Raw genomic sequence first — 26380 nt, forward strand, 5'->3', positions numbered from 1 at the left:
GAAGAGAGAAAGGCATACAAAGCAGAATGTTTTAAGGACCTACAGGAGAAATTACAGCAGACAACATTGAACTGGGACTAAAGTGATGCTGGATGTGTTTACTGTCTTCCATTTATCCAAAGTACTACAGGTTTGTTCATGCAATACAGTCTAAGAATTATCCTGTTTTCCATCACCTACAGATCAACTGAATCAATAATTTAATAAGAAATTAAGAAGAAAGTGACAACAGCTTTGACTTCAGCGTGTATTTTTATTCTGCAAACTCTTATTTCAGAGCATCTTTCTGAAACAGCTGAATGAACATCCTCTTGATGCGTTATTCCAGATTTCTTGCCAGAGATGAAGTCATACACGGACTCAAAAGGTCATCAGCTGCTCTTTGTACTACAGAGCTGACAGGGTAAAGTGCAGACAATGTGCAGATGGACATTTCGTGCTCAGATCATTTCTGGGATGTGTCTAAATAGGTCTTGGAGCTGCACAGCATGGAGAGAAAACAGCTTTGAGAAGCAAGAAGACACAAAGCTACCATTGTTTTCGCAGATATTCCATTGTCTCACCGACTCATTGTGGTCTTCAGTCGGAGGTCATGCGTTTAACATCCTGCATGGTGGAAAATTGCCAAAATGATAACTATTAATAGCTTGCGTGTTAGTGTTTGCATGCAGACGTGACTCTAGGGACGGTGTCTCTGGACACGCTCCGGGTGACACACCTTTTCCCCTATCTGACCTCCTTAGATATCACAGAAATGAACTGGTGTCCGGTGTCTACTTAAGACGACACAAGACTTGTCTCTATGAGCTAAGATTACATTTTTATTTGACAAACAGAATTCAAAGTTAAAAATCCTGATTACATAAATGTACAGCATATTGGAAAAAACAAACAAACTATGGTCTACCGTCTTTAAAACTCAATACATCAACAGACACACACACACACAGATGAAAACAAATGAAATAAAGCACTACAAATAAATACAAACAAAGACCGCAGGAAAGATTTTGCTTCAATCAAATGACAGAGGGGAGCTAATCGAAACTTGGCTGGTCGATGTCCGGCGGCATGGTGCACCTGGTCAGGTTGGACAGGTACAGAGCGGTGGTGTTCGGAACGAGACCAGACGCCACTTTGAGGATAGTGAGCAGCCTTCGCGCTGAACTCGCTGCTCCTTCAGGAGTCTGAGGAGGAAGAAAAATGAAGAACTGAGTGACATGTAACTAACTGGGAAAAAAACAAATAAGTCGTAGGTGAGATAAAGCCCTTAATTTATCGTTTATTGCAGTAATATAGTGAAATCAACACAGAAATGGTTAAAAAAAACAAAACAAAAAAAACCTCTCTATGGATGTCATGAACTCTACGGAAAACCTGTGATCTGAGAGAGGATTCTGGGTGATCTGTCGGTAACATCTTGATTTGTTAAAGAATGTAAACTCACTGCATTTAATATGAATTATTAAACTTTTATTGGAAGAATGAGGAAAAAAAACATATCTCTAAAAGCAGCGTAACCTGTACTTGTTTTTCCCAAACTGATCCAGAACTGGAATATGATGAAAGCAAATTCCCCAACTTGCAGCCTGGTGCCACAAGGTTGGAGACCTTGTCCTGTTAGGCGACGGGGCCTGGATAATACCCGTGTTAAACGGACGGTGGAGTCCAGCGACGACAGGCGCTTAAATCCCGTAACAATTCCAAAATCTCTTTCTCTTTCTTACTGTTTATTCAATGTCATGCTGTTTTTATTTTTGTTTTTGATTATGTAAAGCACCTTGAAATGCCTTGATGCTGAAATGTGCTACACAAATAAAATTTGATTGATTGACTGAATTTGAACTTTTGAAGACTGCTTGGGAATTCTGAAGGTCATCACAGCAGGGGGGAACAACTGGGACATGTTTTGAAATCTTTCTTAAAACATGGCATTTTTTCCTCTTTATTCAATAATTGAGCTGAAATGAAAGGTTGGCTTTTTTCAGAGATTCAGTGATATGATTATTTTGTCACTTAAAAAAATCTAGTAAAAAGTGGAAAAACTAAAAAAAAAAACACTATGAAAAGTTAATGCCTTACAGTGAAAGGCAGCACAGTTTTAGTTTTTCTTATGAATATGCAATATTTTCTTTTTCTTTGAACTCAATGTGGTCGAGAAGACACACATTTCAATCCAACAAACCCGATATAAAACTGGCATGACTCCGCCAAACAGGCACTAAACTCTGTCATTAAAGCATGATTTAAAAAAAAAGAATAAACTATTATGACCTCCACATAATGCTATTATTAAATATTTTCTTTGTTCTTTCATTCTAACCTTTTTTCTGGCTAGTAGATTAAACTTCAGAAGGAAAATATGCTCACTAATTGTAGCACAAACCTGATCCTCAGCAAACAACAGAGGGCAGTGGAGCGAGACGGCCAGCTGTCTGAGAGCATCCAGGCACCCTGTGCGGACTGAGGCATGGCGAGCTGGGCAGACAATAGTAAAAAGATCAACCACTCACAGAGAAAAGGTGTTTTTTTCCCCCCCATTTTTTCCAGAAGCCTCTATTTTGAAAGCTACTGTACAATGGTTTATTAGTACTCTTCCTAACTTGTGGTACACTTGTGTGACTCAAGAGAGGATTTGTCATACCATTAGTAGCCATGAAGCAGACTTTCCCAAGGAAATATCCAGGAACCAAATATTTCAGAGAAGCTTTTGCTGACTCAAAACTATGACAAAACAATAACGAAACACAGAACAGGATTATTTGTTTGAGCATGTACTCTGGCACAGAGTGATATGAAATACTGCATGGAGTCCGAATACAGAAGCCTTCTTGTCTGCCCAACAGGAGAACATTTTCTGATTCCATATGAATTTGGCGTCCAGAAAGTTCAGAACAAATTATAATATACGGATTTGACTCATCTATATTTCTCTATAATTATACAATTTGGATCCGTTTTTCATGCCGAGACCCTTCAGACAGAGGTCAAACCAAGGAATAAACTTAGAATAACAGAAAACAAAATCGCTGGATTTGAATGGATCACCTATTTTTTTCCCCAAGTGATGGAGATTAAAGATTACCTCTTGTCCGAGGTCAGATTAATGATGAACACCACAAGGTCGATCCTCGGTCGACTCTCATCGTTCTCCATGGGAAGCGGGAGACTCTTGGCAAGTCTCCTGCAGTGAGGGGGGCCATGTAATCAGTCACAGAGATGTTGCAGAAGATCATAGTAGCTGATTTTAAACTGGTTGTAAGAGCAATAGGAATACTTCGCAATGAAACTGACATGAACACAACAATGCTACGCTTCCTGAACTAGCCCGTATGAGACAGCTGAGCTGCAGCGTTAGCAGGGTGAGGAGAGGGGTCACTCACACAGTCACAGTTACAGCCGTCTCCTCCACCAGGGTATTTGCCAAATTCTGTTGAAACTGCTCCTCATTCTCCACCAGCTGCGGGAAAATCGCTTTGAGTCAAGATTAAAACATTAAAGCTGGTTATTAAATTCATTATTTAGAATCAAACCATTTGAGAGGCCAAAACTCCTCAAAATTAACTGTTTTGAGTGAATGTATATTCAATTTTTGATTTGTTTCCTTGAGCACAGCACCGCTCTTCATACAAAAGAGTGGTTTATTTAGTAATGTTAATATTACTTTTAAAAAACCTATTTCCTAAATGCATTTAATTTGAGAGTCGGTCAGTCAGAAAATTGTAGTTTGATTCCTGCTTCCCCACCACAGTTTTTCAGGTTTTACCTATAAACTAGTAATATTCCAAGTTTTTCGATTAAGTTCAAATGAAACAGTTTGGATACTAGTTGGCAAAACAAAGCATCGGCATTATGAAGCGATTATATTTATACTGGGAACATTAATTTTATCAGACTGAGGTGTGCATGAACCCAAATACGGTTTGAATTTGTGAAAGCACCAGAAAAAACTAAGAACATGTTAAATAGATTAACGTCCACACAGTCCTGCTTTACGGCGCAACATGCATTAAAAAACAAACAAACAAAAAAAAAAACAAGCTCACCAGGATGTTGGCCGTATTCAGATCAGGAAGTTTACTGAACGGTTTTAACAGAGACATTTTAACAGAGACAGAGATAAATAATATAACCTGAATCAACTCAGAAGATGTAGCAAAACAATCTCCTGTATGTCTCGGCTCATTTCGTTTGCTCGCGCTTCTTTTTCGAACGTGTATTTGACGTCATTACGCCTGAATCGCAGTCACTGCGCGCCATCTCGCGGTGCCAGGCGCCACCTGCAAGTCATCCGTTTCAATATGCTGGCAGGAGTGATCCCGCTTAGTTTAAGGCAAAATAAATGAACAGATATAGCAAAAAATATGTTTTGTTAAACTAGTAAATATCAGGTTAAGTCAAATTTAGGATGCTTTTCATAAGACTTTACAAGCTACAATACATACAAAATACAAATTATAACAATGGCTCCAAATATAAGGCAACATTTCTATTAACATTCTATTAAACATCAAACAAATGAATGTAAAAGCTTTAAGTATGCATGTCTCTTACGCAATACTTAATGTTTTTTGTTTTTTTTATTAATCATGTAATAAGTAATACTGTAGAATCTGTTGTGCATAGTTTAGCATTCTTCCAGTTACATTTAAAAGCTTTTGGAATTTGGTAAAGATCAGATGATTTAACACACCAAAATTAAACATTTAAGCCCTAAAACTGACAATGGTTGTACTTGCTTGGTCTTTCAAAGAGCATATTTTTTCATATTAAGGGTCATGTAAGAAATATGTGATCATTGCAGGCAAGGTGCATCTCAAATTAGAATACCATTGGAAACTATTTGAATACAAAAGGCAACACCTATATAGCTTTTACACGCAGTGATAAATTTAAGGCAATTACTAATTGTAGTTTACAGTAAATAAAACCCACACAATCTTTTTCTTGGAAAAGTAATGCATAATAAAAATAAAAAAGCATTTTTTATTAGTAGATTTCTTTAAAGTATATTTGTGTACTGTGAGGTATATTCACTCACTTGGTCAGGGGCTACTTTGGAGCAAATTACATCTTTTTGGCATAGTGGTGTGGAGACAATCAGCCTGTGTTACTGCTGGAAAATTAAAACATCTCAAAACATCTCCTCATGCACAAATAACCTGGTAACTGGTTGTAGACTTTAAAACATCAGCAGATAACATGGCTCCCCATGTAATCCCTGACTGGAAACTTTACATTGATTCTTCTACATCTTGGATTATGTGCTTCCCCTCTTCCTACAAAACTCCGAGAACCTGATTTAAACAGGAAATGCAGCAAATTTCATCTGGAAAACAAACAAACAAACAAAAAAAAACAACAACCTTGTTCTCTTAGCTCAAGTGAGAGTATACCACATAGCTCAAAAGCTGCATTTTGTGTTTTAATTGGCCTCAGTCATCAAAAGTTACAAAAAAAAAGTCAATACATCACTGTAATTTATATAAGTTTCCCTCTCTGAATTGATCTTGTATATTCTGCAGTCTACACTGCAAAAAGCTTTGCTAAATTTTAGCGCAAACCTCCCAACTTTGTCAGCTGCAACATCTACAAGTAAATGTAAAATTTACAGCCCTGCCCCTCAATGGGTAATGGTGTCACAAAACATATTTGAGTTGTGAAAAGCAAAAGAAAAACAAAAAACAAAAAACAAAACATACCACGAGTATTTGAACAAAAGAACATTTTATTCACTTGTGGTGGTGGTATGGTAATGTGGACCCCTCCCACAAACTCTTCCTGTAAGTTCATCCTACATTACAGCATCAGTGTGTAAATATGCACCGACCATTATTCTGTAAATTGAACGGTTGAAAATATTTAGATGACTTCATTAAGGACGACAACAGAGGCTGTTTTCAAGGGGAGCACGTTGCATGGCGCCTCTCAAAGGTTGTGTATGGGGAGACTATTGTTTGCAAGGCAACAAATAAAACATTGTTAGAAGAATTTTGTCATCCACAGCCCATCTATATGATTAATGTGTATGAAACATTAACGGTCTAACTAGTCTGTAAAAAAAAAAGAAAAAAAAAAAGGAAAAGAACAGCACTTCAGTAAAACAGAAATAAAGCCAAGCCTCTCTCCCCTTGTACCTGTGTGAATAACTGTCAGGCCAGCAAGATGACAAAAATTTATGACTGTACAGCCTTCTTACAAGTTCCGCCTTTTATAGTCTCTTAAAAGTCGGTCTGGATGTTTCTTTGATCCCCACCGTCCACAAGCTCATGTCCCACTTTGAACATGCATAGTCAAATCAAATGCACCGACACCAACAAGCTCATTTCCCCTTCCTCTTTTGTACTTAGCATCCAAACCAGCAAAGTAACTGTTCAGATCTCGCCAGACTCCCGTTCCTCGGAGCTTGAGCGCCGGTCTCGCTCAAACGACACGGATCTCTCCCTTTCCCTTCCTCTGGCCACGTTAGGAGAAGCAGAGCGCTCCCTGTCCTCCAAGTCTGGCCCCTCCGCTCTGTCATTTCGCCATCCCTCCGCTGCACGCTCCCGCCACCTCTCCTGGGACGGGGATGGCTCTCTGTCACGTGTGTGGGATGATCTGTCTCTAGAGGATCTGAAGGAAAAAAGAAAAAAAAAAAAAAAAGGAAAGCGAATGAAAGCCATCCTTTGCAACAGAAAGCACATCAGTGTGTTTTATTGGGAAAGAGTAACAATTCTGAAGTTGAAGGAAAAGAATGAATGGTTTTCTTTTTTAAAAAAAATAAATGACCTCTATTGTTTGTATTCAACTTTACAAAACCACCTTAAACTTCTTTAACAGCGGCAGGTCTTTTGTGTTACTACATCTTTGTATAGAACTTTACGCTCAACCCAACGAAGGGTTTGTGAACTGCAAATTTCAAGAATTACCATGTTGAGTTCTGAACTTTGACTGGGCCGTTTTGATCTGAGCCACTCTCATTTAGCTCTGGTTGTACGTTTGGTGCTGCTGTCTTACTAGAACAGTTCAACTTCAGTCCATAATAGCCAGTTTTAGATTTATTATTGTTTCTAAAATATCTGATTCAAATAATTCATGTCATCTTGCTCCCCAGGGAACTTGTAATTAATCTGTTCCTCATCCCAGCAACATGATGCGCTCACTGCCATGTTTTAAAACATAGTGGTGTTCATTTGTTATTATGCACCATTTTGTGTTGACCTACCACATATGACAATATGCAATATGACAAAGAAAAAAAACCTGGAGCACAAATACTTATTTTTTGTGTTCCTAACAATTAGGAAGTAATATCTTAGGACAGATTTCAAAAGATGGTAGATTTTCACTGTTCAAAGTCACTCCAATTTACTGATTCACTGGACAAGATATGCTTATATGTTCATTTCTATTCAATTAAGAATTAACTGAAGTGATGAATAATATATACACCTCTTCTTTTTGTGCCTGTGAGAGTGGGAGCGCGAGCGGTGTCTGTCTTTGTGTCGATGCTTCCTCTCTCGCTCACGATCCCGGTCCGGTCCGTCTTCTCTGGAATGAGAGGAGCGGTGCCGTCTCGCACGATGCGACGATGAACTGCCTCCATCCCTGTTTAAACAATTTTTTCAACAATTGAATCATTAAATAAAACATGATAGTAATATTAAACACGGCATATGGTGAGAACAGTTTGTAATGCAGACTGTAAGACTGTATAAGAAACACCATTTTCAGGGTGATTTTCACTTTGATGAGGGTGACAAATACAACGTGTAAATATAAATTCTCTTTAACAACTGCAACATCACATCTTATATTTTCTCACCATTTCTCTATGAAGGATCCAAATCTTAAAAAAACAAACAAACAAAAAAAAAAGACAGAAATACTATGTGACTCAAGCCAGCGAAGGAATACCTGTATCGATCTCCACTTCTGGATCTAGACCTGAGAAAATGACACATAAAGATACGTATGACGTCTGTGAATAAATCCAAACTTTTTCAATGTGCTGCTGAATTTCTTACCTTCTCCGCTCCCTTTCTCGTTCTCTCTCCCACTCTCGTTGTCGCTCCCTCTCTCTTTCCCGCTCCACTTCCCACTGTCGCTCTCTTTCCTCCTCTCTTTCACGGTCCTCTCGCCTTCTCATGCGCAATTTTTCTTGTTTTTCTACGACGGCTTTCTGAATATGGAAAGAGGAGTTAAAAGATCAGTAGTTAAAATGTAAATATACTGCACCCGTGTCTCCAAGCATCCTTACCCTCAGCTTTTCCAGCTTCTCGCGGATTTCGATGAAACCGAGGTGCAGTTTGCCCCCAAAGTGGTCCGCCAGGCGGCGGTCGTTATCGTGGAGACCCAAGTAGGCTGAACACACCTCACACACCCGAAGTTTCTGCTGTTGAAAGCTGGAAGCTGGCATTGAGTTTCTGTAAACATCCTTTTTAAAACAAATAAGCAAAATTGGGGTTAGGAAAGATGAGAACGTTACTACAAACATTTTGGCATTCTGAACATCATTTAACTACAACTCAACTACAACTTACTTCCTACTGAAGTAAGGTCATGTTCATAACGCAGCCTCATCTAAAAGGGAGAGAGCCAAACAAAGCAACAGAAAGGCAACATTTCTGACCTCTGCTTCTTTCTTCAAGGCCCGGGTTTTCTCCACCTTCTCCAGCACCTGCTGGGCTTCATCTACGTTCCCTTCGCCCCCCAGCTGCTCCGCTTTAGCCAGAAGCTTCCCAATCTCTTCGTTCAACTCGTGGACACGCTCGGCCTTTTCATGGCAGGGAAGACAAAGAGAAAAAGGTAGAAGGAAAAAAAGTTTGTTGCTTTTCTTGGGAGTACATCGCTTAAACCAAACAGAGCGCTCATCACCTTTGCGGCCACTTCGGCGCTGATCTCATCCTGAGTCTCGGCTAGTCTCTTCTTGGCCAACTCTGTTCTACGATCACAGTCAGCAATGAAAGACTGAAGGTGTTCTGCAGCCTGGAACAACATATTCGACAATTCAGGAACAGTATTTCTAAGATTTCTATAAGAACATTAGATATTTTAATAGAAAGTAAAATTGTTTATCCCACTAGTGGTAGTGTTTGGATGTAATAAGTGTGAACAAGATTATTTGCTGGACTACTATAGGTTGTATGCCACTTTGAAAAGTGGCAAAGCAACATGCTAATTTTATTGATGTATTTACTTGTTAATAGTAATTACATTTCCCTCAGTAATTATTCAGCCAACAATCGAACAAGAAAAGCAGAAGGAGCCAAATCAGAACATGATTAGCACACTTCTGGGTTTCAGCACTTGTAAATTGTGAATTTTGACATAATATCAAAAGAAAGAGTTTAACTGTACAAACAAACTAAACCCCTAAGATGCTAACATATAATGCTTTTGAGCTATGCACATATTATGAGCCTGATTCAGGTAGATAAATAAAACATGGAAGATATGTTAAGCTAAAAAAGTGTTTAAAATTACTTAACATATATTTGGGGAAACAACAACAACAACAAAAAACAAAAGTCAGTTGCTTTGTTTTAGAATCTTATAAGCGATGACTGAGTCGGCTGGGACAAAGATTATGTTTCTTTTATTCAAAATGTCAGAACTGAGCATGAGCAGTTAGGTGACTTACATCAAGCTCAAAGAAATACTCATTTTCCTTGGAGGCGATCTCGTAATCTGCTCGCAGAGCCAAATCATGGACTTTGGCACATTCTCCCAGGTCCATTCTCTAAAACAACAAACAAAAGAGTGCAATATTTCACTTTCTATGTCACTTCCTCATTAATATGAAAATAAAAAAAAAACTGAAATATCATATTTAATTGCTACTCTGGACTTGTTTTACCACAGTCTTTGCATTAGAAGGTGTGTATGTAGTAATCATAACATCTAAAATGCATAATGAAGAACCACCTAGATCACAGGCTCCAGCCCACATATGGCTTCCCTTATAAATGCAATCTCTCTGCTCAAGCCTAATAAAATCCTGATGTAAACACTTATTTTTTTATCGTAAAGTAAGTTTACTTGGATTAATGATACTTACAGTGCCTGACAGAATGTCATGAGGACATGAATCTAAGAGGTGGCTCTTACAGACTCGATCGTCTGTAAATTTAATTCTCTGCCTCATGGTGTCTCCTGAAACAGAGGAAAAGCAAGGCAGCAGGTGTGAAATTTGTAATTTTATTTTGTGCATTAATACATGTTATAAAATATATTCTGCTCCCTTAAAACAAGTGTGATTCTATAAATGAAAATCTAAACTGAAGTGGTCAAAGTCTGTCATTTCATTCTAGCTGAGTATTTATTAACAGGGAGCCCAAAGTTAAAAAAATTCGGGGAATTAATTAACTTAGAACAACTAGTTGTAATAGCTACACAGAGAACGGCTTAGTTAAAATGAACTTTGTCGCTAAACTCTAAATAAGGTTTTAAGTGGCTCTGTAATATTGTCTACAACAGGTTGCTAAGCAGTTAGCTGCCCTCATGTTAGCCAGGCTGTGAGAAGCACGCCTCACTGACAGCTTAGCTTTACGGCTAATGCTAACACCAGTCATCGAGCACTGTGAGGCTATTAATCAAGACTGAAACAAAAGAAGTCCGGCTCACCGTCTCTGCCCGTCCCCATGAGCTGGTCCAGCATCGCTCGCATCTGCGCCTGGGCCGACATGTTGGCCTAATGTTGTTGGAGTGGCTCCGTCCCCGCCAGCAGTGCTCCTCTCGCGGGCCAGTCTCTTCAGCTGCAGGCCTCTCCTCTGGCTTTTTCCTTCACAATAACACGGTCAACTTCCCCCACCAGCAAGAAAAGCTCAAGCGCCACCAAAGCCACAGTTTCTTCAGTTTACTGAATGTCTCTCTACTTTTACAGAAGCTGAATATGGCTTTGTAAAGGTGGATGGCTTCGGGACCGCTGAAAGGAGCAAGTGCAGCGGCTGTTTAAAAACTGCTGGAGTCCATTGTCGGGTTGAAACGTGTGGCTAGTTGAGTGAATGCAGTCAGGGCGTTTGATTAGCTAACCAAATATGTATGGAAATGAAAACCAACTTGTTCTGTTAACATAGTATCTAAACGTATTTCTAGCCAAGCAGCTAGAAGTTGTCAAGTTTGTTCAACGTCCTCTCTCTTCCGCCTTCTCAGTTCCTCTTTGTGCGCGCCACCGGAAAGCGCGCGCTCCGTGATTCCGATGAGGTGTTGCAGTCAACTAGGCTCGATAAATTATTGAATTTTAATCTCTATTACTATTATTTTAATAGAATACACGATAATATACATTTTTTTACGGACTATGTTTTTTGATAATTCTATTTATCCTATAAATAGAATAGCTTTCTATACAGCTTCCAAAATTTGCATTAGAGAGTGGATTTGTACTTGAGGGAACTTTGTTTAGTGAAAATATAAAGTCATGTCAAGAAATCAAAATATCATTGAAAAATTCACTTATTTATTTAAATTGCAAAAGTGACACAGAACAGGACGAGAAAATGGCTGGATGTTATTTGTGTTTAGACTTCTAAAATAAGATAAAATGTTTTATTAGAAAGTAAAACTGTTTATCCTGCATCACAGATGAGTCTTGGGTTAACTTTGTCTCTCTGTAGGAAGTCATTATTTTTGTACATGTGAATAAACATAAATATTGAGGTTAACAATCTTTCACTTACTTCAGGATATGTGCATCAGCTGTTCCCAAACAAGAATAACAGTGGAGGAGATTTTAGACTGGCTCTGGTCGAGTACAAACATTTCTGCAAAATTGATTCAATGCACAATAACAACACAAATATGTATATATTAATCTGATCTGTTTTAATTACCCTATTTATTTCCTCTAATATTTACAGCATACACATTGCCATTATGCCTTTTATCTAGATTAACATCTGAGTATTGCAGAATTTCAAGGATCCCCTCTTTTGGGGCATTTGAAGCCTAATCCATAGGGGGATTAATCCATGTCAGTCACTCATTATGTGACACCAAAGTAAATCTATTGGTGCTTTAGTGTCTTTACTAACTTGTCAAGTGATTAGACTTTACTAACTGGTAAATTGAGGTTGAAGTGTTTAACACAGTGTGTATGAACTAAAGTTAACTTCAAATTAGTAGGGGGGAAAGTTAAAAAGTATTTTTATTTCTGTTGAATTCCTATACATTCTCAGTGTTAATTATTCCTGTTTGGGATGTAAATAATTGTGTTATTTAGTTTACCAGATGTGATGTGATTTCCTGAAAGCAAATAGTAAAATTAGATATATTTTTGGAAATTTTTCCATTGACATTTAATATTTAAGCAAAACTGCAACTGGCAGGAAATATTAATTAAATGGTTTCCATTAGTTTTAACCCTCATGATTCTAAAGTAATAGACATGACCCCAATACATTATGTTCATATTTTCCAAGTGTTTTTAATATTTTTAATAATAGTTGTGGTACATTTGTTAATATTTGTATGTTGGTGTGGTGTTTCACTAAACTGCTAGTCACACCCAACCTAACCCAACCCTGTCCGAGCACAAACGTCCCACTGTAAGGAACAAAAATGGCGACGAGCATACTGCGGCTTCCTCTCCGTCTTTTCAGCAGGAACACGGGCATAATGACCCGTAACCCCAGCTTGAAAACATCCACCATTTCCAGGACAACTCAAAGCAGAACTGTGGTATCCACACCTTCGGGAGCAATCCTTCCAAAACCTGAAAAAGTGAGCATTTTTATCTTCGCGAAGTAGAGAAAACCGACAAGAAACAGGGTAGGCGGGCTTAAGGATATATTAACAGCAGAAACGGCCAATAGAAAGGCAGAAAACCTACAAAGGAGCTTTCAGTTAGCCAGTGAGCGTGTGTTTACACACATATACAGGAAGTATTTTTACTGAATTTTTATCTTGTAGTTATTCTTAAAATTTTGTTTTATTTAAGGTTTCAAGAGCAAATAAGATGATATATGATTTATCTATCCAGAATATTTCGAAATGATAACAAAAATTAACAATACATTAGAATATCACTGTCGGATTTCTAAAGACGAAATGGCATATTCTATTTAAATTCCTCACTGTAAGTGCCCACTTTTTTAGCCTTATGTGTGACAGTTTGGCAGACCATTGCAGATAAAAAAAAAGATCATTGTCAAAACCAATTTTGTAATCTGGTTTGACATTTTCACCATTGGTAAATATGTTTAATTTAGCTTCAAATTCAGAACGGGTTCCTACACAGCCTGAAAAAGTGTGGAATTTGATTTTTCATATTTTCCTGGTCTGGGTTATAACTAACAAAAAGAAAATAGTGTATTAAATTTGTATTTCCAGGCTGTATTCCCTACTACAGTTTTCATCAATCCATTCATCCAACCACATCAGTTTCGCTTTCTTTGTACAAGGCTATTGTTTTTGCAGGCTTTTATATTTAAAGCTTCATTTAATCAGAAATATCTGCAAAAAGTGATGCAATGTTAAGCAATGAAGACCAATGTCACTACTGTGTCTTTAGTTTGCTGTTCTAATCCCAAAAACACTTGACATGAAAGCAAACAATTCAAATGTTGAGCCAGGACATGAACAAAAAAAATGCATAACCTTTGAAAAAAGGTGATACAATATAAAAGGTAAGCCATGTAGCTCTAAATTTGTTAAAGATTATTTTAAACAATCATTGTAGTGAAGTCATTTTACTAGGGTGAAGCTCTCTGTCTAGAGCACAGTGCTTAATAGCAATCAGAGGTGGAGTCTTTGACTTACACTGTTCACACTGTTTGAACTTTGCAGACACCCTTTGGCCTTATCCGCATGACAGTGGTGGTGGTGCCTTTCCTTTATGTTGGAACTCTGATCAGCAAGAATTTTGCCGCTCTCCTGGAGGAGCATGACATTTTTGTCCCCGAGGATGACGACGACGATGACTGACTTTTGTCTGCCACGTAAGAGGTGAACGGTATGTGTCCCAGAGCCACACCTTAAACACTGGCTAAAGATTATAGCTCAAATCTTTTATGTCTGATCCTGTGTAAAAGGTGTGTCAGAAGCATGTTGACCAATTGCAGACTTTGTGCATGTAATTCTTATCTCCTCTTTATTTGTTGAAGTTTTTTCAATTTATAGCATTCCTGCTAATGAATGACATTGTAAAAACCTTTGTCCACAGGGTGCTTTGCAATATGGACTGAAAGAATACCAGGCAGCACAGGCTAGATGAGCGTGAAAAGAGCACTTTCAGACATCCTTTTCTCGTCCAGCCATCTCCTTCATATCGCTGCACCTATTGATCCTGATTTTGAGAAATCTCTTGTCTTGTGAAGCTATCAGAATTATTATCTCTGTCTTCACTCTTGTTTGCATGTTTACAAGTGTGTCCACTAAATAAACAAAGTCGATCACACGTGAAGCACATTCTCTTTATTTCAGAACGGTCAGTGGTTCGTACATAACAGTTGTGATGCAATAAGATTGGTTTTACGCGATATTTATTAATTGGCTGGCTGCTGTTCATCCTTTGATGTAAAGTTCATGTGTTGACCTTATTGGTCAGGTGTGTCTGCCTTCCTCCTGGAGTGCAGCATTGGCCAGTCTTAAATGCTCATTAAGGGAGCCCAGCTCCAACTGGCTTCGACCCCTTGTGTCGCTCAGTTCAACATAGGCCTCCTTATACAGCTTGTAGACTGCTTCTTTTTCCTGTAGCAAACATGAGCATGTTTAAAATACAAACGTCATAAGCACACTCCAATATGGAAATATTCATATTTTGTTCTGTTACAACCACAAATTTTAATGTGTTTTATGTGGAAGGAAAAAGATAAATGGTTTTTAGTTGATCAAATCTGACAAGTGTGTTGTGCACTTGAATTCAGTCCATAGACTCAATAATTTGTAGAACCACCTTCCACTTCATTCACAGCCGCAAGTCCTTTGTACTATTTCAGGAATGTTTAGCTCCTATTTTTAACTTCTGTTTTTCTCACTTTACTAATAATTACCTTCTGACAATCTGTCACATACACTTTTTAAGAAAATTCATTAAAGTTTGTGGTTGTAAAGACAAGAGGATTTTATAAAAGATTTTATATTGATTAAGATAATTCAAGCATACCTTCATAAGTGTTTGGACCTCATTTCGTAGACAGCTGATTTCTTTTTTAAGATACTGCACCTCATTTTCCTTTGCTCTCAACAATGTCTGAAAGACAAAACATGCAACTTCTCACCATGTCAGCTTAAAAGATGATTGTATGTGTCAAATAATATACTGACATAATTCTCAGCTGAGTTTAATGTAGTTTTCAAGTTTAATACAAATAAAACAACTGGTATTTACACAAGCTATTATTACAAATTGGAAAATGTTGCTTCAGGAAACCAGAAATTGGTTAGTTTTGTGTGTGTGTGTGTGTGTGTGTTGTATTGAGACATACATAATTAAGATATTGCGCATCTGCTCCGTCAGCATAATGCAATACATTAAATTTACCAGGAGGCGGCAGTATATACCACAGTAGGATGTTTCTGACCACGCATTCTTCACAAAGTCAAGAATTTCAAAACAGAAGTGACCAGGCAACAGTGCATGGAGGTATTGATGTTGACAAAGCAAACTACTTCGATTTATTTATGGGTTCATAATTGCAGTGTTTAAATGGTGGGACTGTGTTGTTTCCAATGGTATATCAAGACCATTTGATAGCTATGAGCTCTGGGGGCTTGATTGCACTGAGACACCGGATTCTTTATTGTGGTAGTAAAAATAATTTCGAAAGACTATGTTTTTACCTCTAAATTGGAAGGAGTTTCCTCAGTTTTGCAAAGTGAGACCGCCTCAGACCTCTGGCCTGTAATGAAATATCTCATTCGACTCATTTCTTCTGCAAGCTTCATCTTAAGCTCCTGAAAAAAAGAGTTTGTTAGGACAAATTGTGTTCCAAAGATATGTTGGAAAGTTAAATATAGATGCATTATGCAATAATGTGACAAGACAGTGGAGATTAAAACACAATCTCCTGTCCAGCTACCTGGTTTTCTCTCTGGAGCTGCTCCATCTCTTTCTTCTTGTAGTCCAGCTCAGTCTCTCGGCTCTTGCTGTTGTGCTCAGTGCTTTTCAACTCCAGGCACTTTTGAGAGTATCGTTCTGATAGCACGTTTAACTCGCCGTGCAAGACATCCGCCTGAGGCCTGATGTAGACAAACACACAAAGTTCCGAACCGAACTGTAGAGCATCATCACCGTGAGGGTCGTTATGGAGTTAGGAACATCTCAGTCTAGCAGCAAGCGCCTGGAAGGAAGTTGCTTTTATCAGCAGCAAAACAGAGAGCTGAGAATAAACTTACATACGACCTCTGTAGGAGGCATCCACGTGTGCTGCTCCTCCATCCAGCCCTCTGGCCTTCTCCACTTCTCTCTCCAACTCCTCCCTGTGAGCTGTTTTGAGTGCCTCCATAGCTTTAATGAAAATTAATCAGTTAGAAAACTAACCAATTGTAAAGTTATGGGAGAAGAGCCTTGAAGAAAGCGGAATCATCACAGTAGAAGTGTTATTTAGGGATTTCCCAATTAAATTCCGGGCGTCAGGCTACAGACTGCGACAAATTTTGAAAAAGCTTTGTCGTTTTCTTCATTCCTTAAATCGTATAACTTCGATATCCCCAGCTATTTTAGGAGAACTTAGTAGAAATTAACACCGGTCGTTAAATTTTATGCCATCCACAGCAATGTGCGAAGCTTACAAAGCAGGACACCGTTGTCTGCTGAACTAAAAGTAGACACGGTGAGCCTTAATTATCAACAAGTAATATGAAAATGGGGAGAAAAAATATGCTAAGATTAGGCTACTTCAGGTAACAGAAGATCACAATGCTAATGTATGGTGTGAAATAGAAAACAATTGTGTTATTTTACTGCATTGATATAGATTTTAACAATGTATTAAACTGTGACTCTGTATTGGTGATCCTTATTCTTATGTGGCTTGGATAAGAATTTGGACAATAAATCTCAATGGGACATCCTTTGTATGATACTACGTGTCAGCTAACCCTCAGCAGCTGACTGGCTCTCCTCTTGTAGCATGCGGTCTCTCTCTTCCTCAAGCTTCTTCTTCTCCCTGGCATGCTTCTCCTGCAGCTCCTGCAGCTGCTTTTGATGAGCTGCTTCCATGGCTTTCAGCTTGGCTCTACAGGGGGCTCCAGGGCCGCACGGACTGTCCACATCTATCTCCCTGGCTTGATTCTCCTTTCTGTCGCTTTTGACCTAATTTTGAAGAGAGAGGTTGGGAAGTTGGTTTGCACACACACTAAATATTAAGCTTTACTTTTGCATCCTTAAAGGAATTACTGGCTTACCTCCTTTTGAAGAGCTTCAGCTTTGTTAGTTGGAAGGATCTGACTATTTATTGATGGAAGAGCCTTGCTCGAAGAGGACAGGCAACTCTGATTGACCTGATCTGGGCTTGGTTGATACATTTGAGAATAAACTAGAGACTCTGGCAAATCTGGAGAACTTGATTGATGGGCCTTGGCTCCAATGAGAGACTTGGAGCTTATGTCCTTATAAGACGTCTCAAATTCTGTCCATTTTTTATTGACTTCAGAGTCTATGGTTTCAATAACAGGGACTGTAACGCTCCCCTTTTTCAGTTCCATGGAGTCCCACCTGCTGCTCATCTCACTGAGAGGGACCCCTTCCTCAAACCACTTGTTCCTCTCTTCCAGTCTCTTTGCTTGCTCACGGTCCCAACCTTCTCCTTGTTCCCTCTGAGAGGCCGGAGACAGGTCTGCACCCGGGTCGCCTTCTGTTGTTGGGTCCTTGTTGGCGTTAGCGTCTACGGTGTTGTAGATAGAAATGGCAGGTTTATAGCTGGAGTCCTTGCAGGGGAACTGAGCGGGCCGTTGGCTTGACGACAGTCTCCGGGAGCGGGGGTTCGCTTTCTCACTGCCTGAGTCTGATTGGCTGAGGGCAAAATAAGAGGGAATACATAAGAGTAGAGTTACACATCCAAAGAAGGACAACAGAACGGGTTCAATGGAGACTGACCAACCAATCATAGAGATGTTCTGGCCCCTTGAATATTTTAGTGAAATTACAATTACAATTTTTAGATTAAAACAACATGATACACTTGAAAAAGGAATATTAATTTAATTAATTTATTATATCAATTTATGCCAAATAACTACATTTGATGAACAAGTAAAAAAAAGTGATGGAAAATATTTTATTACCACCCATTTTTCATTTTTACATTAAGAATTAAAATTGAAATGATGTCTGTTTAGAACATTATAAATGTCATTAATATTTTCCTCTTCTAAAAATAACTTTAAAGGACAGTTATGGAGCTTTAAAGTGAGGTTCTGCTTTGGTTCGAGAGAAATCTCTAATTCATCCCTTAATGAGACCAATTACAACGTGGAACTCACTGCGAGTTGTTCTGGATGGCCTGTGTCAGTAACTTCACCCAGTTCCGACGAATTCTGGATGTCACAGCAGAGAGAGTGAACACAGCTCTTTTTGTCTGAAGAAGAGGGAAACACACAAGAAGTGGGGCATCTTAATGACCGTCCACTGACCTGGAAAAATGCTTTAAAACATGAGGATAGCAGCGATGCACTGAAAATTACCTGGATTTGAAGCCCGTATTTCTTCTCTACATCACAGTCTGACACGTTCACACAGGAAGTCAGATCAATCTCTCCGTCCAAATCATCTGACTGCATTATAAGAAAAGAGATTATCTTTATTGTTTACAGTGTCTTCTATATGGTTGGTTAAAAAAACAAACTGCAAACAGAACATTTTATGGCTTTTTCTCCCACAATAACTTTTTCACAACAACCTCATAAACCACTGATCTTTTCTTTCCTCTTCACAAATATGTTCTACTTTGTGTTGTATATTAAAATTTCCACTAAAAACATTATATCTTGTGGTCTCAATGGGATAAAATGTTATAAGGCACTGTAAGTGTCATTGAGACACATCATTTCCTACCTCCTCAGCCTCTGAGTCTCTGTAGTACCTCAGCGAAGTGTCACCAAGAACAAACCAGTGCTTCATCCACTGTTGAAAATTAACAGATGTGGACATTTATATATTATTTGGCAACATTATCATCACACTTAAGCTTTAAATAAATAAAAAAAGTTTAAAAAATTCGTTTCAATTTGTCACAGGGTCAAAATTAAACATACAAAATGAAATAAAACAAACATGCAACTGTGGTAACATTTAGTTAAATGCCTTTTTTTTCACTTTGATGGATTATCCAATTACATCTTTGCTTCATTTATCTGATCCAAAATGTCTCTTGGCTTGCTCTTCCAATCCAGGAATCATGATGCTTAAGACAATCATAAAGTAGAAGGTGCAGGAACACCAGTCACTTTCTACAGCTCAGCATGTTTAACATCAGTGCAGACTGAGAAGATACTGACTGAGGAAGCAGTGTCTGCTCTAATATAATCAGAGCAGACACTGCTCTGATTATAGCAGAGCAGTGTCTGCTCTGCTATAATCAGAGCAGACACTTTGATATGACAAACAAAGTGTTTGTCATATCAAACACTTTGCAAATGTTCACATGGATCAACCAAAAGTCTTCTGAGGTACAGGTCTTATGGTCAAACAATACGAACTTTAATTTGACCACAGTGACAAGAGATATGTGTGAAGGACTCAGAATGAGGCTTTCAAACTTAAGATGTTTCAATTATTCAGCACGTTGGTAGCAGCTTTGTATTGTGTGGCTGTTTTAATAACAGCATGCCTTTTACAACTGCACAACTGTTTGTGGGATAATAAAAAGTGAAGGCTAGCATAATACTTTTAACTGCATCTCAAATCAGCTACAAAAGTAGACAGTTTAAACTTTGACAGGTTGGTCTTTAAGAAGGTTAAGAGAAAACTGGTTCAAATGGATGATTAAAATCTCAAAATGAATGTGATGTGTACCAATAATGTTTGCATTTGGACCAGAATTTTATTTTTAAACGCTGCTTAAATCATATCGAAACCACGCTTGACACAGCCCAGACAATCATCATAGTCTGTTGGCTGAGTCAGGCACATTGAAAACAGATTCTTGTACTTTCTGGGTTCACACTGTCTGCCGGGTTCTTTAATGATGGTTACAGCAACAATCTAGCTTGAAGAACAAATGTGAAAACAAGTACTTACTTTGCCTTGCTCATCCAGCCTGGACATCCAGCCCTTTAGAAAACACCATCTGCAATTGAAGCATTAGAGCCAAACTGTTGGAAAGCACTCTGCTGTGGGTTGTGTCTCATTTTTGATTGTGAAACTAAAGGAAGCGGAAACTATCAAGCAGACAAAATGGCCCAGTTGATATCGTTACAGTAGTCTGAAACGTGCTAAAAGATGTTAAAGACGGTTATCTCTTCACAAGTAAGAGCAGTCTTGAAAAATGAGGGCATAAAACAGGAAGATCTGTAGTTTCTGTGAACCACGATCAGCACTGTTGGAGGAGAAAGAGGAACTCGTAAAACGTTCTCAGAATCACTCTGAAAAGCAAGCAGATGCTGTCAAAGCCAATTAGAACACCTTAAAAGACTCACCAAGCAAGACGTTGTGTCCAAGTTGCATGAGGTGATGACAGAGAAACAGGACTTAAGAGAGAAGTACTGCATGACATGCAGAAGGAAGAGGAAGCCACAAAAGTGTGGTCATACCATTTCGCTTAGCATTTTAGACTGCAACAATGAAGTCTTGTGACCCAATTTAACATTCTCCGCAGTAAAACAATAGAAATATGGTCACAGCTTTTTATATCCATTAATTACACACCGACAGCAGTTTTGAAAAGTGCAAAGAAAAAACAAAAGAAACATTTTACTTCACTTCTCCATGGAAAGAAAAACTCCTGTAGAAACAACTCCTGTTGCAAAACTATTCTTGAATCCATTAATAAAGATGATTAATCACATGCGCAAGCCGCCCTAAAACAGACTGCTGAGTAATGCTTTTTTTTTCCCCCCTATAATGAGCTTCAGTGAGACGGCAGAGTCAGATAAAACAGATGGAACAAACATCAACATGATGCATGAAAACAGAAGCAAAAATGACCCATTTTCCTCTGAACACGTGTGTTGTAGAGTTTCTGGAAGTACTGAAACTGCTCACCTGTGTCTGCAAGCGCTCAGGGTGCCCTCGGTCCTTCACTCTCAAAGATCTGTGTTTTTCACTTAGATCTGAGGTCTTAAGTGGAAGAAGAACAAACTGGGTTTTCGTTGGCTGTTTCAACATTTTTCATGAAGGCCTGGGCAGTTGCTAGATCTTACCTGTGTATGAAGAGAAGTGGCAGATTGTCTCTGAGACAATCGTCCAGTCTCAAGGTCCCGACATTTTTCTCGTCTGTCTCTCCCCCTCTCTCTGCCCCTCCTCCTCTCGTCTGGCTCTATCCTTGAACTGTGCATGTCTGTTTCATCTTGATACCTTCAGAAGATGAATACATACTTTTTCATGTTATAATTATTTATATAGCACCTTTCACAGGATGAACCCACAACGTGCTTCACAGTAACGCAACCACAAAACATTTTGGAAAGATAAAGATTTTAGGGAGAGTAAAATTGGATACATAAAACATCATATAGCATAAAACTAGCAAAAAGCTAATATGAACAAACAAGCCTGGGAGGTTTACCTTCCAGCAGGACAATGACTCTAAACACAGCCAAAGTTGCTGAATCTTTGGTATTTACCAATGCGTTATGTACAATCTACCTGAGCTTGACCTAATTTGTAACGATGACTGAACTAACATGTTCAATCTCTAGAGGTTTAAAACTGTTGAATACCCCATTTAACTTGCAGCTGCAATAGCAGGGAAAGGTGGTGGCTGAATATAAAGGTGCACCAAAGTTTTTTCAGTCTATCACATAAAGTCCCACCATGACTGCAACTCTGCAAAAAAACTTGTGGAGCATTATTCTGTTTCTATGTCATGAGCCATCAAATCACCAACCCCTACAGTCATTGGCTGTTCCATATTAAACACTTTCGTCGTGTTAAGCCCTTTCTACGGCCGAAGAAAAGTAAAATGATCTCACACACCTGTATGATCTTTGTCTCTGGTTTCTGCAGGGACTAGGACTCTCATTTCTCCGTCTCAGCCCTGGAAAATCTTCTTCTGACTCCACCTGAATCTTGGGTATATCAGCCAGCATGATGTAGTCATCTATGGTCATCCCAACCTTGGATTCAGAATCATTTGTGCAGATTTAACATTTGTTGACAAGAATTTTACCAAAATGATGAAAGAAGTCCTGACGTATGTACCTCTTCAGGTTCTACTACAGCTTTTTTGGGTTCGGAGAGCAACAGGGCATCCATTCCTCGTCTCACAGTGCTCTTACTTCTTTCAGAGCTGACTTTAGTAACATCATTATTAGCATTTGTAGCATCCGTTGCCACAGCTTGCAAAGGTGACCCATCGATCTGAAGGTCCGTTGCCTGTCTCAATGAATTGGAGCCTTGTGATGGCGGGCGACTGAGTAAAGAGGGTGAAGACCCATGCGAGGAGCCGAATCCCTCGTTAACCTTATCGGAGCCTGTGACTGCAAATTGTGAGGGTGATCCTCCAAGAACCCGAGAGTCTGCTCTTTGTCTCGATGAAGAGGAAGCTTGAGATGGGGGGTGGCTGAGTAAAGAGTGTGAAGACCCCTGCCAAGAAGCCACCCCATCATTACCGTCTGTGACTGCAATGTGTGAGGGAGACCCAACTGGAATCTCGGAGCCTGCCCCTTCCTGTCTCAATGAAGAGGAACCATGTGACAGTGGGAGATTGAGTAAAGAGTGTGAAGACCCCTGCCAGGAGCTTTGGGATCTACTCATCCTGCTGTCTCTTGAATCAGGCGCTCTTAGTGAGTCGTGACTCTGTGGACTGTAACCATTCCTGGATGGTGACATTTCACGGCTGTTGTTTGACAGAGTGTTGGCCAAACTGCTGACAGCTGTTCTGCTTCGAGGAGACGCTTTGTATGAGTTCTGCCTCACTGCAGAAGAACCGCGACGGGATATAGACTCAAGATTTCTGTAGAGTTTCTCAGAATCCAAACTGTGTTTATTTGAAGCTTGTGATGGACTTTTTGACTCTTGGCTGGACATCTTACGGTCTTCATAGCCAGCACTGTGTAGCGGAAACGAGTCTGCCCGTCTGTGTGCTGAGGCATTACGAGAAGCTGTGGAATCACTTCTCCGTGAAGGACTGGACCTGCCAGATGTGTGGCGTGAAGCACCATTGGACTGAATTTGGAGGGAGCCCTGAAATGAGGCATGAGATCGAGCCTGACTCCTACAGAGGGAGCTCCCTCTCTGAGGTCCCATGGTAGACTCGGGTAACCTGTAGCGATCTGGACTCAAAGAGCTGTGACGTGTTGGAGAATTCCTCTCAGAGTCTGTACCTCTTCTGAAGTTTGAGTGGTATGTGTACCTCTGTGGGGACTCACTTCTCCAAGTTGCCTGCAGAAAGGTCTCTGGGTTTCTTCTTTGGGACGGCAGTCCAAGGCTGACATTTCTGTAGGGGACGCAGGCTTTGGGCTCGGGCACATAGTTGCTTGGCAGGGGATGTCCCCTCTCAAAATAGCGATAGGTACGCTTGTTGTCCTCATCCATCTGCTGCACACCGTCACCTCTTCTGTCAGGGGAAAAGTAGCCACTTTCTTTCTCCCTGCCTCCTCTGGACTCTGAAAGTCGTACAACCCTGTCATCACCGTGTTATTATTTAATTAGCAAAGTACAGTTTAGCAACAAAAATTCATGCGTGCCAAAATATTGTGCCTAAGTTCAAGATAAAGATGTCTTGTATGACGGGATGTACTGTGTGACTGACAGACCTGAAGCCCGGCGGGACATGTCTCTAACCCTCCTTTCATCCATCCAGGAGTTTTCAGTGTCTCTCGGGGGAGATGGGTCCAGTCTGGTCATTTCTGTTTGGACTGCAAGAGGGCTCTGTGGGCTGAGGGATGCGCTCCTCTCTGAACACTCCCACTGATTTGAATAGCTAGAAGACAAAGACAGAAATTGGATATTCTCCTCAAAGGGATCAAGACAAGAGGCAAACAGTAACCCTGGAGGACTTTCCAAGAAGTACGGTTATGGTCTACATTACACAATATTCTCTTATTTGGACTACGGAGCAGGCTTGTAAGATGAATACTTTTTCTCCCAAAGAAAAGATGCAGGTCTGGTTAAAATCCCATCTGAAACCATTTAGGATGAACCCAAAACTTTTGGTGTCTGCTGTAAAACTGGCCTCCTTTGTTTTTCTTTAGCACATTGGTTAGTCCAATCATACATCCAAATAAACTAGAGAATAGTATTGGGAGAGGAAGAGTAACGTTTTGAAATGGCTTAGCCAGAGTCCAAGACTAAATTAGACTGAAAACGTGTGCAGTTATCTGAAGAGGGCTATTCACAAGAGATGTCATCTGATAGGTATGATGAACTCTTGTAAGTTAGTGTGGAAAAATGTTTTCAAGCCAAGATGTTGGACACTAATAGACTCCGACTGAAGGAGACTAGATGCCAAAATTCAACCAGAAAGTGGATCAATGACATATTAGTTTGCACACTAATTCAACTAGGTATTTCACCAATTTCCCCCCATTTTTCATCAATTCATCAGTTGAATATTTAATAACAGGACATTAAAATGTATGATCTGGGTCACCTAGGTTGAATGTCAGTTTCACAATTCTCGAGTTCCCACTCAGGACTCAGGCTGCGTTCAAGATTCCACTCAAACGTCCAACAGCCACTGGCGTCATCACTGCTGGCACATGTCGTCACCTCAGACAGCGCTGGATCCTCACATTCATCCTCATCATCATCATTAGTGTCACCTACACCCTGGTTTGTAGAGGAAAGGAACAAAATATTAAATATAAACATCTGGATTATTTGCAAAATGACTGGGTCAAAGGTTAAATCCAACAAAGACTGGATTACGTCAATATTTTGAGATACATAACCTGATTGAAACAGTTTGAGCTGTAATGTAACTAGTTTTTAAAAATGTTTTTATTTGGCTATTTTGCCCATTTTACATGAATGTGACTAAATTAAAAAGCTGGCGTCTTCAAAGAACAAGCCCTTATAAGTAAACTCAACGCACTTATCTCTGTAGGAAATTATAAGTAAAGTCTATCAAGAAATCTTTCACTCACCGTGACTGGAAAGATCCTTTTGTGAAATCTGCTGTCAAGATTCTGCTGTTCAGCTCCTTCTACCTTCACCTCTTCATTCACTATAGCAAAGCCAATTCACTTAGACGCCGCAGGACGTAACTCAAGCTAGTCTGTGTTCATGCTCATCATTATTTCATTGCTCTAGTGCCTTTGCATTACCAGCGCCGCCCATTTGAAACCTTTTTGGCTTTTTTCTTGATCCCAATCATAAGTTCTACCTCTCATTAACACAGATAATACACTTTATTTGTCCTTTAGATTCTCTCCAAATTGGATGCGGGTGTGTGAATGTTAGACCCAATCTCTTTTGGTTCTAAAAACACAATAAAGTCTAATTTAATGTAAATGTTGTCACTATAGGACTCTTTGGCATGTTGTACTCTACAGGTTATTTTAACCAGTGGGGTTGTGCTACTGCAGGGTGCTTGTGACAGTGCATATCGGATTTCCACCCATTCCCAGAGGACTGCAGCAAGCTTTCATTAATTAATGATAAAAGAATCAAATACCACATTGAGGTGCTACAATGTCTGCCACCTCCACCTTCGGTTTTACTTGATTGACTGGCATAGTCATCTTGCTATAATACAAATGGTAGAACATTGTGCCTCACATCCTTGGAATTTACTTAATTATTTTACTTGCTATTCACTCTGAAACATGCTAATGGTGCATCTATTTATATGTCACAATGAGTGCCAGACACTTTTTTTTTTTTTGGAGAAACTTCAACTACTTACAATGTTTCCGATTTCAAAAATTCATATCAAAACACAGGAAGGCGTGAGAAGCTAACACCAACGTCAGCATATTTTTAGCATTAGCTTGAGTTACAGTAAATAGCAAGATCACATAGAGCAAAAACTAAAGAAATACTAAAAAAGCTCCAAGACTCTAATAAAGTTTACAAGATCATTGAGTAACAGTTCATAAAGAGAAAGTTTATGTTTGGTTCAATGGAATAATTTTACAGTTTAGCTTGTAACAGCTGAATTATGGTCAAAAGCGTCGGCTATAACAGATTGCAGTTTTGACAATTGTGAGCAAGGTATATGCATTATGTTTTATTTCCTCAGGAGCATATTGATGGTGCAAAACTATTTTTGTACAGAGCTTGAAGCCTCAGATAGACAAGTACTGAACCTATGAAACAGTGCAAGCAAAATATTGAAACTACTTTAAATTGCTT

The 26380-nt window shown here is 39.3% G+C and overlaps 4 protein-coding genes across 5 annotated transcripts; 1 reads left to right on the plus strand and 3 right to left on the minus strand.

The window, feature by feature from the left end:
- Positions 1 to 233: 233 nt before the first annotated feature.
- pane1 (proliferation associated nuclear element) lies at positions 234 to 4229 on the minus strand. The gene is made up of 6 exons (XM_007551568.2): positions 4047 to 4229; positions 3384 to 3460; positions 3086 to 3184; positions 2645 to 2724; positions 2387 to 2478; positions 234 to 1187 (listed from the first exon to the last, which is right to left on the minus strand). The coding sequence occupies exons 1-6, from the start codon at positions 4101 to 4103 to the stop codon at positions 1038 to 1040; spliced, it is 555 nt and encodes a 184-aa protein (XP_007551630.1). The 5' UTR covers positions 4104 to 4229; the 3' UTR covers positions 234 to 1037.
- Positions 4230 to 5708: 1479 nt separating this feature from the next.
- Positions 5709 to 11158, minus strand: LOC103137707 (putative RNA-binding protein Luc7-like 1). Its single transcript, XM_007551569.2, has 10 exons — positions 10606 to 11158; positions 10040 to 10134; positions 9623 to 9721; positions 8857 to 8967; positions 8612 to 8755; positions 8240 to 8416; positions 8007 to 8161; positions 7897 to 7926; positions 7432 to 7587; positions 5709 to 6612 (listed from the first exon to the last, which is right to left on the minus strand). The coding sequence occupies exons 1-10, from the start codon at positions 10664 to 10666 to the stop codon at positions 6375 to 6377; spliced, it is 1266 nt and encodes a 421-aa protein (XP_007551631.1). The 5' UTR covers positions 10667 to 11158; the 3' UTR covers positions 5709 to 6374.
- A 1345-nt stretch (positions 11159 to 12503) lies between these two features.
- On the plus strand, positions 12504 to 14377 carry smdt1b (single-pass membrane protein with aspartate-rich tail 1b). 2 transcript variants are annotated; one of them, XM_007551571.2, is made up of 3 exons: positions 12504 to 12702; positions 13768 to 13933; positions 14144 to 14377. In XM_007551571.2, exons 1-2 carry the CDS (start codon positions 12541 to 12543, stop codon positions 13903 to 13905), a joined length of 300 nt encoding a protein of 99 aa, XP_007551633.1. In that variant the 5' UTR covers positions 12504 to 12540; the 3' UTR covers positions 13906 to 13933; positions 14144 to 14377. The 2 variants fall into 2 exon arrangements, with proteins under 2 accessions (XP_007551633.1, XP_007551634.1); XM_007551572.2 differs by having other exon boundaries at positions 13768 to 13926.
- Positions 14378 to 14379: 2 nt separating this feature from the next.
- LOC103137709 (myosin phosphatase Rho-interacting protein-like) lies at positions 14380 to 25260 on the minus strand. Its single transcript, XM_016671218.1, has 18 exons — positions 25171 to 25260; positions 24675 to 24853; positions 23839 to 24005; positions 22283 to 23688; positions 22058 to 22197; positions 21283 to 21436; positions 21125 to 21199; positions 20162 to 20194; positions 18977 to 19045; positions 18607 to 18696; positions 18406 to 18500; positions 17329 to 17935; positions 17023 to 17236; positions 16318 to 16429; positions 16002 to 16161; positions 15763 to 15876; positions 15086 to 15172; positions 14380 to 14670 (listed from the first exon to the last, which is right to left on the minus strand). Exons 3-18 carry the CDS (start codon positions 23927 to 23929, stop codon positions 14524 to 14526), a joined length of 3594 nt encoding a protein of 1197 aa, XP_016526704.1. The 5' UTR covers positions 23930 to 24005; positions 24675 to 24853; positions 25171 to 25260; the 3' UTR covers positions 14380 to 14523.
- Positions 25261 to 26380: the final 1120 nt, after the last annotated feature.

The sequence above is a fragment of the Poecilia formosa genome, unplaced genomic scaffold (genome assembly GCF_000485575.1).
Source record: "Poecilia formosa unplaced genomic scaffold, Poecilia_formosa-5.1.2 Scaffold43, whole genome shotgun sequence".
Lineage (NCBI taxonomy): Eukaryota > Metazoa > Chordata > Actinopteri > Cyprinodontiformes > Poeciliidae > Poecilia > Poecilia formosa.